General features: G+C 37.6%; 1 protein-coding gene across 1 annotated transcript; it reads left to right on the top strand.

Annotated features, from left to right (window-relative positions):
- Nucleotides 1–236: 236 nt before the first annotated feature.
- LOC110463381 lies at nucleotides 237–7,108 on the top strand (the record flags this gene model as incomplete). The annotated part of the gene is made up of 3 exons (XM_021517916.1): nucleotides 237–608; nucleotides 2,529–2,647; nucleotides 5,454–7,108. Coding segments are annotated over 3 exons (2,037 nt in total), but the record flags the coding sequence as incomplete, so codon positions are not given.
- Nucleotides 7,109–13,301: the final 6,193 nt, after the last annotated feature.

Below are 13,301 nucleotides of genomic sequence, written 5' to 3'. Positions count from 1 at the left end.
GCAGAACTTTGACGGTTATTGTGACCAATATTGATCGTAAGCTTTGTATTTGTTTTGCCCTTTAAAACTCTGCTAAATGCAGCCGTCAGCGCGGGTTGTTGTCGCCGTATTTTATTTAAACTTGTCAACCATGTGTACGTATTACAACCCATGCGTTGTGTATACATAGGACTCCCTATTTAGTTCTGCTGATTAGTTAACACGTTCAATACAATGCTTGTTTTACACTTTTACAGTTACCCGTCCTGATTCTTCTCGTCATACTCCCTGTTGTCACAGCAGAATGTGCGTCCATTCCATATCCAAGACTGCTCAGAGAATGTTACAATGATATTTGCAAGAAATTTCCAACCAATGATTATCCTGGCGAACTGCCAAGCATCATTTGTATCAACAAGTATCGATGGTGGACAGACTCGGAGTCGTGTCATCCTCCACTACTTCCGACTACGTTGGATTATGTCCGAGATTTATCTGAAAGGGGTCACCACGGAAGGGACAAGAGGGAAGCAACAGTTCCAAAACGTAAAAGGAAGGAAATCAGGATGTTAACTAAACGTGAATTAAAGAAGTACTTCAAAGCATTAAAAAAGCTCAAGAGAAAGAAAGTACGTATAAATAAGAGGTGAAAACTACCCTTAGGAATCTCCAGTTCACTAATGAATATGCATTATCCACATGTATTGATAGTTTGTAGAAATTAACACCATAAGTAAATTACACTAGTACTAATATTTAGTCAGTACCAATGTATCACCATCCTTGTATGACCAACAGTGCTGTACATGACAATAGTATAAACTATTGGACAGTATTAATGTATCACCATTCTTGTATGACCAACAGTAATGTACCTGACAATAGTATAAATTATTACCCAATAGTCTATATAAATTATAATTGGTCATTTTTGACTGTTTCTGGCTTTTTGTCCAATTTCGGCTGAAGGGGTGAAACAATCAAAACTGTTTTCCCGGTCAGAGAGAACTGTTACCCGGCGCGAATTCGATGCGCAGAAATCCCCCCTCGAGAGCCCCGTTCAAGCGTTTCGGTGACCGCGACTCAGTGTTGAAGCAATGGCAACATTGCATGCAGCATTGATACTAATATTTATTTGGTAATAAAACAATTGTTTCATGTTTATTTTGGAAACAGTCAAAACTATCATCCCTCGGTAGGGGGAAGCCCTGTGGAACTGTTTGCCCTTGGCCTAGCGGCCTCGGGCAAACAGGTCCCCAGGGCTTCCCCCTACCTCGGGATGATAGTAGTATGACTGTTCCCCAAATAGCCATGAAACAATTGTATACTGTTAGACCGTATCAATGTATCACCATCCTTGTATGACCAACAGTGCTGTACATGACAATAGTATAAACTGTTAGACCGAATCAATGTATCACCATCCTTGTATGACAAACAGTGTTGTACATGACAATAGTATAAACCGTTAAACAGTATCAATGTATCACCATGCTTGTATGACCAACAGTGTTGTACATGACAATAGCATAAACTGTTAGACAGTATCAATGTATCACCATCCTTGTATGACAAACAGTAATGTACATGACAAGAGTATAAACTGTTAGACAGTATCAATGTATCACCATGCTTGTATGACCAACAGTGTTGTACATGACAATAGTATAAACTGTTAGACAGTATCAATGTATCACCATGCTTGTATGACCAACAGTGTTGTACATGACAATAGTATAAACTGTTAGACAGTATCAATGTATCACCATGCTTGTATGACCAACAGTGTTGTACATGACAATAGTATAAACTGTTAGACAGTATCAATGTATCACCATGCTTGTATGACCAACAGTGTTGTACATGACAATAGTATAAACTGTTAGACAGTATCAATGTATCACCATGCTTGTATGACCAACAGTGTTGTACATGACAATAGTATAAACTGTTAGACAGTATCAATGTATCACCATGCTTGTATGACCAACAGTGTTGTACATGACAATAGTATAAACTGTTAGACAGTATCAATGTATCACCATGCTTGTATGACCAACAGTGTTGTACATGACAATAGTATAAACTGTTAGACAGTATCAATGTATCACCATGCTTGTATGACCAACAGTGTTGTACATGACAATAGTATAAACTGTTAGACAGTATCAATGTATCACCATGCTTGTATGACCAACAGTGTTGTACATGACAATAGTATAAACTGTTAGACCGTATCAATGTTTCACCATCCTTGTATGACCAACAGTGTTGTGCATGACAATAGTATAAACTGTTAGACAGTATCAATGTATCACCATGCTTGTATGACCAACAGTGTTGTACATGACAATAGTATAAACTGTTGGACAGTATCAATGTATCACCATCCTTGTATGACCAACAGTGTTGTACATGACAATAGTATAAACTATTGGACAGTATTAATGTATCACCATTCTTGTATGACCAACAGTGTTTTTAATGACAATCGTTTTTATTGTTGGTCAGTGTTAATGTAACGCCGTCCTTTTATGACGTGTAAACAGATACCGGGTACAAACGTTAGCGTGTACGACTCTCTGGCCCATATACATAACGGAGATATCGCCAGGACGGCGCACATTGGACCCAATTTCCTGGGCTGGCATCGCGTCTACCTGTATGCGTAAGTACACAGAACTGTGTTATAATGCCATAATTTATTAAGGACTCGATATTTTACTAAAAGTCGGTGTATATTGTCCATCACACAAACAGTATCATACATTTTACTTGACTGTATTCGCTTTTCAAAATACAGAGCGGGGTCGGATATACCCGGACATTTTAGGAGAAAATGATGTGTATGCTAAATATTGAGCGAAGTCCCTTAACCAAACCCGTTTACAAAGCTTGTATTGTGCATCAATAACGTGATAAACTTAGTGCATCTAAGTCCGTGGATCAAGTATTATTTGTAAACCAAACTCAGTTAATAAATCATTTTGTGGGTGATTCCTCACTGGGGCGAAGTTGATAACTTATTCAATATTTTGCCTCACACATCAATTAATTATGTAATGAAATACAAACAGTAGGGTCAACACCTATGGAGACTTAACATTACCGTCGGCCCCACTTGGAATTTCAAAACAAGATAAATCCGAAAATGTATGAGTATAGGAAGCTTAAATCAGGAACAGCAAGTTTCAGAATTCATTTTGTGATAAATGGGACCTCCTTGACTTACACCAGTGTGGGTGTTAAAGGTGCAGTGATACAATTCGTCCAAGAGCATTTAAATGGCACAATTACTATATAATTATATCATCATCGTGTGCAACATATTCCAACTGTTATTTTGATACCGAATATGACACTATTTCAAGAAAGAATTGTTCTTTTTATTGAGGATTTAAGCAGAAAAGTATGTGAAATTTCATTACTAATGAGAACATTTATATTTCTTCCTTAAAAGCTGGCTACCAATAATATCTTTCAACACCAGGAATTTCAAAAAAAAAATGGCAACCGGTTATATGAACACTTTTGATTCAAAAAAAGAAAAACATAGCTTTCTTTCCACTTTTCCTTTAACATGTGTTTCTTCATGACCAAATGGCCTTAGGTCTTGATATTTGACAAGTAAGTTGTTCATGTGAATGGATTTAAGTTTTGTAAACGTTGATCACCTTGATCTGCGTTCAAGGTCACAACAATCAAATATGCTAATATAACATTTTTGTATTGGGAGTCAGACAAGGTGATCTTTCCTGGCTGTATTTGTTTAGAGCTCACGATATAAAATAATGTAATATTCCTTTATATTTTGTTTAATGAATGGGCAATACGCAACATAAGATAATAACAAGAACTGTAAGCCAAAGGCTAACTTATATCCTCCACTCCTTTATAAAACAGAACTGTAAGATAAAAGCTTACTAAAGGCAAAGCATTGCAAAGCAATCTATAGTCTCCCACCAGTAATTATTTAAGTATATGGGTCACTGACATATTTCCTGTTCTCCCTCCTCATGCCAAACCATACTTGCATACCAAATCTTGTTAGCCCAGATGAACCAGTTTTGCCAAAATCGTCCTAGTAGTTAAGGAAGAGTTGTCAAGACAAAGATTTTTTAACAAAGGGCCATAACTACTTTAAAAGGGTCGAAATGAAAACATAGTACCCTGATGTACGACAAAGGACCATAACTCCTTTTTAAAGGGTTGGAATGAAAACATACTACTTGGATGCACAATGTCAGGGGGCAGTTACCATATCTGTACACTTCCGTTGAAATTGGCATTTTAGTTTTTGAGGAGTTGTCTGGACAAGTATTTTTCAACAAAGGGCCATCACTTTGTAAAAAGAAAAGTCAGAATAAAAAACAAATACTGGATGCACAACTTCAGGTGGTAGTTCATATCTGGAAACTTCCGTTGAAATTAGTCCATTACTTTAGAAAGAGTTGTCCTGACAAACTTTTTCTACGGACAGACAGATGGACAGGCAGACAAGCTGATTCCAGTATACCCCACCCCCTAACTTCGTGCGGGGGTATACTAAAGTGTATCATAGTTTTACTTTTAAAATTGTTTTTACATTATTGCATATCTTTGTCTATAGCACAATCTCAACATTAAGTAGTTATCCAGAGGAAGGTTACTTTGGCAGAATACATATTCATGAGTTATTACTGCTGCACATAACTTTAAAACATGCGTAAGATAATAAAGTGTTTTGGTATGATAAAAAAACACCAGGAAATGTATCGGTATTTACCATAAAAACATTGATAACACAATATCCATGATTATGTGAAATTTGGCATTGATCATGTTTGGCATGCTAGAAAAGTGTTTAGCCGGTTTTTTATATTACATTTGTACATAAAAACGATTCTGTAGACAGAATATATATACGATTTTTATTAAAGAAGTTAAATATAGGCAAGTTGAAAATGTTTGTTGAATTTTACATTTAGTGAAAATTTTGCATGTTTTTCTAATTAAAAGTACACTACGCTTACTTCATGTATACCAATATGACATATTTAGCATCAAAATGACAATAATTTTATACACTGTATACTATCATAATTCATTTTCAAAATAGCATTGGCCTGTGCCATTTATCTGTCATTTTGTTAGGATACCCCCGTCACTCAACCAGGTGGTATGCAAGGAGATCCACTACGGTTATATGCAGTTATTGATCATTTTTATGTATCTACATTTGGCAACAGAATAAAAGAAATCGAAGCATGGGCCACATGTTGACCCCACCTATGTGATTAACCTTTGAATAAAATGAACTCCTGCGACATAGTTAAGGCATGGTCAATAGTTTGTGAGAAGAACAACAACATATTAGCTATGTCGTTACATGTTTCTAGAAGGAAACAAAACAAAAATAGTCTAGCTTGCATGATCTATACAAATCTACCGCTATTATTATCATGACATCTTTCATACATTTTCTGTATTTTCAGGTTTGAGAACGCCTTACACAAAGTCCAGCCCGGAGTAATTCTACCCTATTGGGATTGCACTATCGAGGAGGGTCTACAAACGCCCAAACTATCAAATTTTTTCAGTAAAACTTTTCTTGGAAAGGCCGATGGTAAATTGAAAAAGGCTAAATATGGTGACAGTTCCATTTGGAATATTGTAAGAAACATTGAGACAGGTGGACCGCTACCAAGTCGTTTGGATATCATAAAAGTTCTAACACGAAACCGAACTATTGACATAGTAGTTCCCTTTGCAGTCGCTCCTTATAATCTAGAATATCTACACAACGGAATCCACACCTACGTCGGCGGCCATTTAACTTCACTCAATTTGGCAACTGAGGATCCAATATTTTTTCTTTTGCATTGTTTTATAGACTATATATACGAGAAGTTCAGACAGCGACAGAAATCCCTAGGTATCGACCCCACAATCAACGTCCCAGATCCGGGGGATGACTATTTGGGTGGAAAACATCGGCCTTACGCTAACATGTCCTTCTTCACAAACTACACGAACGCGGACGGATACTCAGACTACTGGACTGAGGAAGTTTATGAATACGAGGACAGTCCTAGTACATGTTACACGGACTGCGGATCTCCCAATCTCGTGTGTATCAAGGGGTTTTGTTATCCAAAAACTGGAAAAGGGATGCCTGTCCCAAGAAAGTTAACGGAAGAGGAATCGGAATATTTCAGAGGTAACAAATCTAACGTTGATAATGTCAATGAAACTGTAGATGAGACCAATAATTCTACTCCGAACAAACGAAGAAAACGCAGTGCACAAATTGAGTACGACACTGAAATTTGTAGCGGGTCTCACTGTCCCGGGTCGGACGCTCCAATACAAAACATCTTTAGCATCGACGGCGGACAAAGTGATATAGACGAATGGGTGTTCATCGCTGTAAAAGTTACGTTTTTTAGACCAATGAATCTACATTTCAACACTTTCCAATACCATAACGACTCAATAGACGACACGCATGATGTATTTGATTCTTTTTATTCGAAGAATTTACAAGCATCTATGCACGTTGGTCACCAAGGAACATACCATGACTTATGTCGCGTAAACAGTGGAGGGGTAGGCAGGGTGTTCGTCCGGTCGGACGGACTTAATTATAATGGCGATTCCATGGAATACGCACTTGTGGACGAGCGACATCCGGTCTCTACGGGAACAGCATACGTGCCTGTTAAGAGCCCGGTTTATTCTCCAACTGAAGTGTCGCTCATTGCTTATGATGATTGTGGCAGGTCATGTCTTCCAACATGTCTCGTTAAGGGTTCCAATCCACCAAAATATATTCCGTGTAGTGGATGTGTACGAATCGATAACTCACCCCCGTACTGTCACGGAAAGACCGTGGCTGATCTCATCTACAGCATGTGGCACTTCGGACGAGGAACCCAGACTGATAATGGAGAATGTCCGTCAGTGAAAGACTCAGCCATATTTGTCAACTTCCTCTGTGATTCGTCAGACGTATACCCCTGGGACCGCTTTAAAGAGTAATAAACACAATTCAATATAGGATTCTAAACAAAAATCAGCTTTATATCACAAAAAAGCTTGTTCCATGTTCACATAAAACATTTTATGAAGAAAAAAATGTTATTAAATTTCTGCAAATGATATGAATGTGTTTGTTAAAAATTATGTACTGGCATACAATATGTAATTATGGGTGGTCAGGTGGTGCAGAGGATAACGCACTCGTCCTTTCACCGAGGCGACCGGGTTTCTATTCCACGATCGGACGTGAAAGCTACAGGGTTCACCTGCCCGACTACGTGGGCATTCTCCGGGTACTCACAGCGCCCTAATGTCCGGGCCTGCAGTTGTTGATTTCAGCTGAACTAGCTTGTTTTATAATAGTTGTAAGATAAATCAAGTTTAGAAACAAGGTAACCGCGAAACGGTACATAATACGCCTGTCCCACGTTGAATGTATGAAATAGTTGTGAGTAATTGCTGTTTAAGAAGAAAGTATTCAACATACCTGGTAGATAAATGAGTGCAATCAAATATATTGGAATCTATGTAGTATGACATTAATGAAACCGAACCCAAGGGGTATAAGTCTGTACTTTAACCTTTCGAAAAAAGTTTTAAACTGAACAAGAGTTTTCTGGACGGGATTAAAATGCTAAAAAACGGGCGATAACTCTTTTAAATATAATTGGAAAAATATTTCAAGAAGACTGAAAGTCGTAGTGTGTTTTCAATGTTTACATGTGTCATTTTGTCCGTTTAACGTGATTTATGTGACTTACAAGAAAGCTTGTTTGGGTACAGAATCCATGCTTGAGCATGAGAACGCTTTCATGAATATAGGGATTGAATAATCAGAAACGCGGGAAAATGTTCTTAAACACACCACATGAACGGCCATAGCGAAGACAAACATAGAGGAGTTTATTTCCCCCAATTCAACCCCAATGTTTATATATATGACATTGGGGTGTAACTTTTACCGAAAGTCGATCTAAACCCCTAAAACATATAAAATAACTCTGAACATCTTAGTTTAGGTCCAAATATATATGTAACAAATTCGCATGTCTCTTTGGTCTCGGCCTCGCTATGTGCGACGTAGGCCTAGTGTTTATATGCCACATTCGTCATGTTCGTGGAAATTCACCCCTGTTCATACTTCCTACTGTTGGAAACAGCCAGATTTATTCCCTGTATCGCAACTATTTTGATCAATATGTGCAGACCCATATGAGACTTCGGAAAGAAATACCTTGTCAGTGCGAGCTTTGTCCGATTTATATCGTGGACACGCGTATGTCAGACGATAGAACATGTCACCTTTGTAAAAAGAAATGGTGTAGTCTATTGTAGTTTACACTTATTTATTTTAAACACTTCTAATACTAATAATATTTTTTTCTAATATTAAACAAAGATAATGGTTTAATGTAATGATAACAGTAGATTTAGCCATTTTTCCACGATGCGATTGGTTTATGAAATGAGAGACAACTCGAAAGAAAATGGGGATTTTAAAACTCTTAAAAGAAGTCCCATGAAACTAATATTAACATACAAAAATTAACATACTAATATTAACACACTAATATTTTAACATACTTATATTAACATGTTGATATCAGATTGCCTCCCCTGATTGAGTATGGACGGCCTTCACTCAGCTCCGATAAGAATGCGAAAAAAAACCTGTATAGATGGGCGACGGAGGACGTATAAAGACTGGAGGAAATAATAAAAGATAAGTTCGAACTATCGTTGCACTGATGTGTTATTATATTACTCTCATAAACACTCATATATTTGATGATTACTTAAAAGCCTTTGTGATCACCATGCGTATAATCGGTGTACATACATTTGCACGAGTGTTCACGTTGTATACATGTACGGGCCATATACCTCCACTCCAGAACGATACAGTAAACGGAATCGCTCCGATATCTCGACCACCTCAACACCATCCCCATCATTAACAAGAGACATTAAACGGGCAAAATCAACCGAAATTCTTTGTGATAGTGACGTCACTTCATCACCTTCTGTCACCTGTAATCCACACATGTCATTTGATCTAACAATGTCGACACCTTGTGCTAGTGGTCAACAATTCAATGCTAACCAAACGCCCCTCCCTAACAAGCTTCAACAGCAACTGCTGATAAACGCACTCTCGTCACAGGGGATTGTACCTCAGCAATTTATACAGCCCAGTACCATGAGCAATAGTATCTCCGACTCTGACATAGACCGTATTGCCAAAGCTGTGCGCAGCTTGATGATGGAAGACATAAACGTTATCGTCCAAAATCATATTGCTCCTTTGACTGATCGTGTGAATTCCCTCGAATCTGAAAATAAAAAACTCAGACACCAAATTGACGACGTTGAGCAATATGGCCGGCGGTCATGAGTAAGATTTTCAGGTTTCCCTGAAAAGGATCGAGATAAAACTACTAATACCATGTTGCAGGCTGCTGCCGCATGTGGGATAGGTCTCATCGTGTAGGGAAACCCCGTCCCAACCAATCCAAGCCACGACAAATCATCACGCATCCTCGCTCGGTTGACACCAAACTCCTCCTGCTGAAATCTGCCAAAAACTTCAGGAAAAATGAAATCTTTAAACATATATCTGTAAATGAATATCTTACACAGCTCCGCAGCCAACTCGCCTATCTCGCTCGACAGGCTGTAAAAAATGGCCATGCCTCTCAGATCTGGACTACCAACGGAAAAAATATTGGTTAAAGATCGTAATGAGCGCGTCCATCTAATAAAAACGGAACGAGACCTCACTGCATTCGGCCATGATATGCACACTTGACTAATGACTATGACATGAAACTGTTATGTTAATGTAGCGAGTAGGCCCTTATGGTCTGCAGTACACACGGACTTTAGTGTATATCGCTACAGTACAGTTTCCATTTATACTACAGTCGTATATTATCTCCATGCAGTGTTTGTTTTGCTATGAGTTACAAAATGACTTTCATAGCTATGAAATATGATTCGAAACAAAAACGTGCTATTCTGATTCATTGTACTTACAGCTACCTAACACCAGTGATCCTCCGATACCATGTTGATGTATTTACGTTATGTATACTAGGTATCTATACTATGTATGTATAAAGTATGTTCTATACGTATGTATGTATGTATGTATGTATGTGTATGTATGTATGTATGTATGTATGTATGTACTTTAAAATGTCGAGTGAACTGGACCCTGTCTCAAGGGTGATCTGCGAAACATTTCGATTTTATTTTCATTTTACTTATGCCCTGCCGCGACACTGCTCTGAACATTTATTGCTCTTGCCCATCCGTCCATTTCGGGTCACTTGGCTTCATTTTCTGTCAACGCTCCTTTAAGTTTGCAATAGTACTGACGAGCTAATGGATGTTAGTGATGTCTTGTTTCGCGGATCTCGTTTGGGGTATACATTAAATCTCTTGAAACGTCTTTTCTTTTGTGTGAATCTATATCTTTTTAAACTTTATTTTATTGAGGTAAACATCACTTTTTTTGTATTATACTGCTATATATGTCCTTATTCTAGATGTATGTACGGATGTATGTATATATTCTCCTAGCGTACTCCTCCATTATCTCATGCCAAGTGCATTTTTCTATCCTCCTGATCCATCTATTGTTCATCATGTTCTCCAGTGCATTTTGACTACTTTACTTTTCATTATTAGCACGAACCCCTTCCCTCCACAACGTTCACCCTATTATAAATATACTTTTCCTCAAATACTAAACTGCATTATACTTTCCTACTCAAAACTCTGTTGGTCTTAGTACGAAATGGTTCACTATGCACCCTATCCGGATGCGATTTCTCATGTTTCTCCAAAGATTATCCTCTGTAACTTAAATGCCGATCTGCCCTAATTTGTATTGCATCCGGATAGGCCTTTTTTACAATCGTTGTTATTCTGTATTTTATAACTATACATGTATGTCTGGAGCTATGCTTGTAGACATCTTATTTGTGCTATTTATACTATATGTATTACCGCTATTGGTGAATGTCCTACTTACTCCAATTAAGTTACAAACACCTTTTACTGATATGAATGTACCTAATGAAGTTAAGAGTGTTGTATCTCTCTCTACCACGCTATGTATCACTTTGTTAATAATTAGATTTTTGCTCCTTCTCTCTGTTGATGTTGAGAGTAACCCTGGGCCAAGTGAGTCTGAATCAGATCTATCCTCGGTTTCATCATGTTCTTCTAATTTTGCAACTTTATTTGATGACGCCAACTATTCTTTTGTGCACATGAATGTCCAAAGTTTGAAACAAAAACTTGACATTCTTTTCAGTGAACTACATAATATAACTATCCTGTCCTTTACCGAAACGTGGCTTAGTCCTGACGAGATAACTTCTGATTTTGACTTTCTCGGTTTTGCACCCCCTTATTGTTACTGCAGACCCAATAGGCAAGAAGGAGGAGTGGCAGTATATGTAAGCAATGAAATTTCCTCTAAACGTCGACCCGACCTAGAGTTACCCTCAGTAGAGTGTGTATGGTTGCAGCTAAATATTTCTGGAAGGTCCATTTTATATGGGACTATCTATAGGCCCCCCGATGCACTAGTTTCTTCCTGGTATCACATTGCCCATTCTATAGATCTTGCATTCAGTACCGGAATCTCTAACATAATTGTAACTGGTGACTTCAATGCAAATTTACTAAGTGACACTAATCACTGTCTACGCCTACGTAATTTACTATATACTTTAAATCTTACCCAAAGCGTTGCCAGTCCTACTTTCTTCACTGAATCGTCTTCCTCCCTTTTAGATATAATTTGCCTAAGTGATCCTTCTTTAGTAAACATGTGTCATGTCGGTGAAAATTTCCTCGATCAGCCTCTTAGATATCATTGTCCCGTGTATGGCACTCTTAACACTTCAAAAACCCTAAAATCCAGTTCTAAACGTAAGATATGGCTATATGACATAGGCAACTACGACGAATATCGTGACAGACTTTCTAAAGTTGACTGGACAGCACTTTCGACATTAATGACATAGACAAAATTACAGAGTAATTTACACGTTATTTACTTACAATTGCAAATGAGTTCATACCTAATAAAGATATAATTGTAAGAGCGAATGATGCTGCTTGGATGAATAGTGCAATTAGAAAATTGATTCGTAAACGGAAGTATATACACCGCAAAGCCAAACAGTCACAGAATACTGACGACTGGTCGAATTTCAGGAAAGCTCGTAACATGTGTATAAATGCCATTCGTAAATCCAAACGTGATTATTTTAACAAATTATGTACGAAGCTTAACCATACTAATACCAGTAGCAAAGAATGGTGGAAGAAAAAAAACATATTCCTCCTAGTTCTCGGAAATTACCGTCCTATCTCTCGTTTGTCTATCATAGGTAAAATGATGGAAAGGTGTATATATAAATATATTTATAACTATTTAACTGACAAGTCCCTACTTTCATCTTGTCAGTCGGGTTTCAGATCCGGTGATTCCACTATAAATCAACTTGTATCTATTTCTAACGATATATTTTCCGCTTTAGATAAAGGTAAAGAAATTAGAATGGTCCTCTGCGATATTAGTAAGGCTTTCGACCGAGTATGGCATCGTGGCCTTCTTTCTAAACTCCAAAACTTCAGTATCACAGGTAAACTATTTGACTGGTTCTCGAGCTATTTACGTAATCGCTGCCAACATGTTGTCATCAATGGTAAACAATCGAACTTAACTTACATTTCTGCTGGAGTTCCTCAAGGGTCAATTCTAGGTCCATTATTGTTTCTAATATTTATAAATGACATCGTCGAAGATATTAATTGTATTATAAAGTTGTTTGCTGACGTCACGTCTCTATACGTTATAGTGGATTTGCCGGATCTGAGCGCTAATCTCTTGAATAATAATCGAAACAAAATCCATGAATGGTTAAAAACATGGCTTGTCGATTTCAATCCTAGTAAGACAGTGTCAATGACAGTAAGCAGAAAAAATGACAAACCACTTCATCCCCTTTTGTCTATGAACAACAACCCACTAACAGTGGTAACATGCCACAAACACCTTGGTGTCTTTATTTTGTCTAATGGAGGGTGGACTGATCATGTTCAGTATATACTTAACAAAGCTTCAAAAAAAAAATAGGCCTCTTAAGAAAACTGAAATTTACTATTGACAGAAAAACGCTTCAGACTATTTATTTTACTTTTATTCGACCTTTGTTAGAATATGGTGACGTGATATGGGACAATATAAAGATAGGCCAAAGCCAACTGTTAGAAAATAT

The sequence above is a fragment of the Mizuhopecten yessoensis genome, unplaced genomic scaffold, assembly GCF_002113885.1.
Source record: "Mizuhopecten yessoensis strain PY_sf001 unplaced genomic scaffold, ASM211388v2 scaffold10897, whole genome shotgun sequence".
Taxonomy (NCBI): Eukaryota; Metazoa; Mollusca; class Bivalvia; order Pectinida; family Pectinidae; genus Mizuhopecten; species Mizuhopecten yessoensis.
Note: the sequence above shows the minus strand (reverse complement) of the source record. Positions and strands in the feature narration are given on the sequence as shown.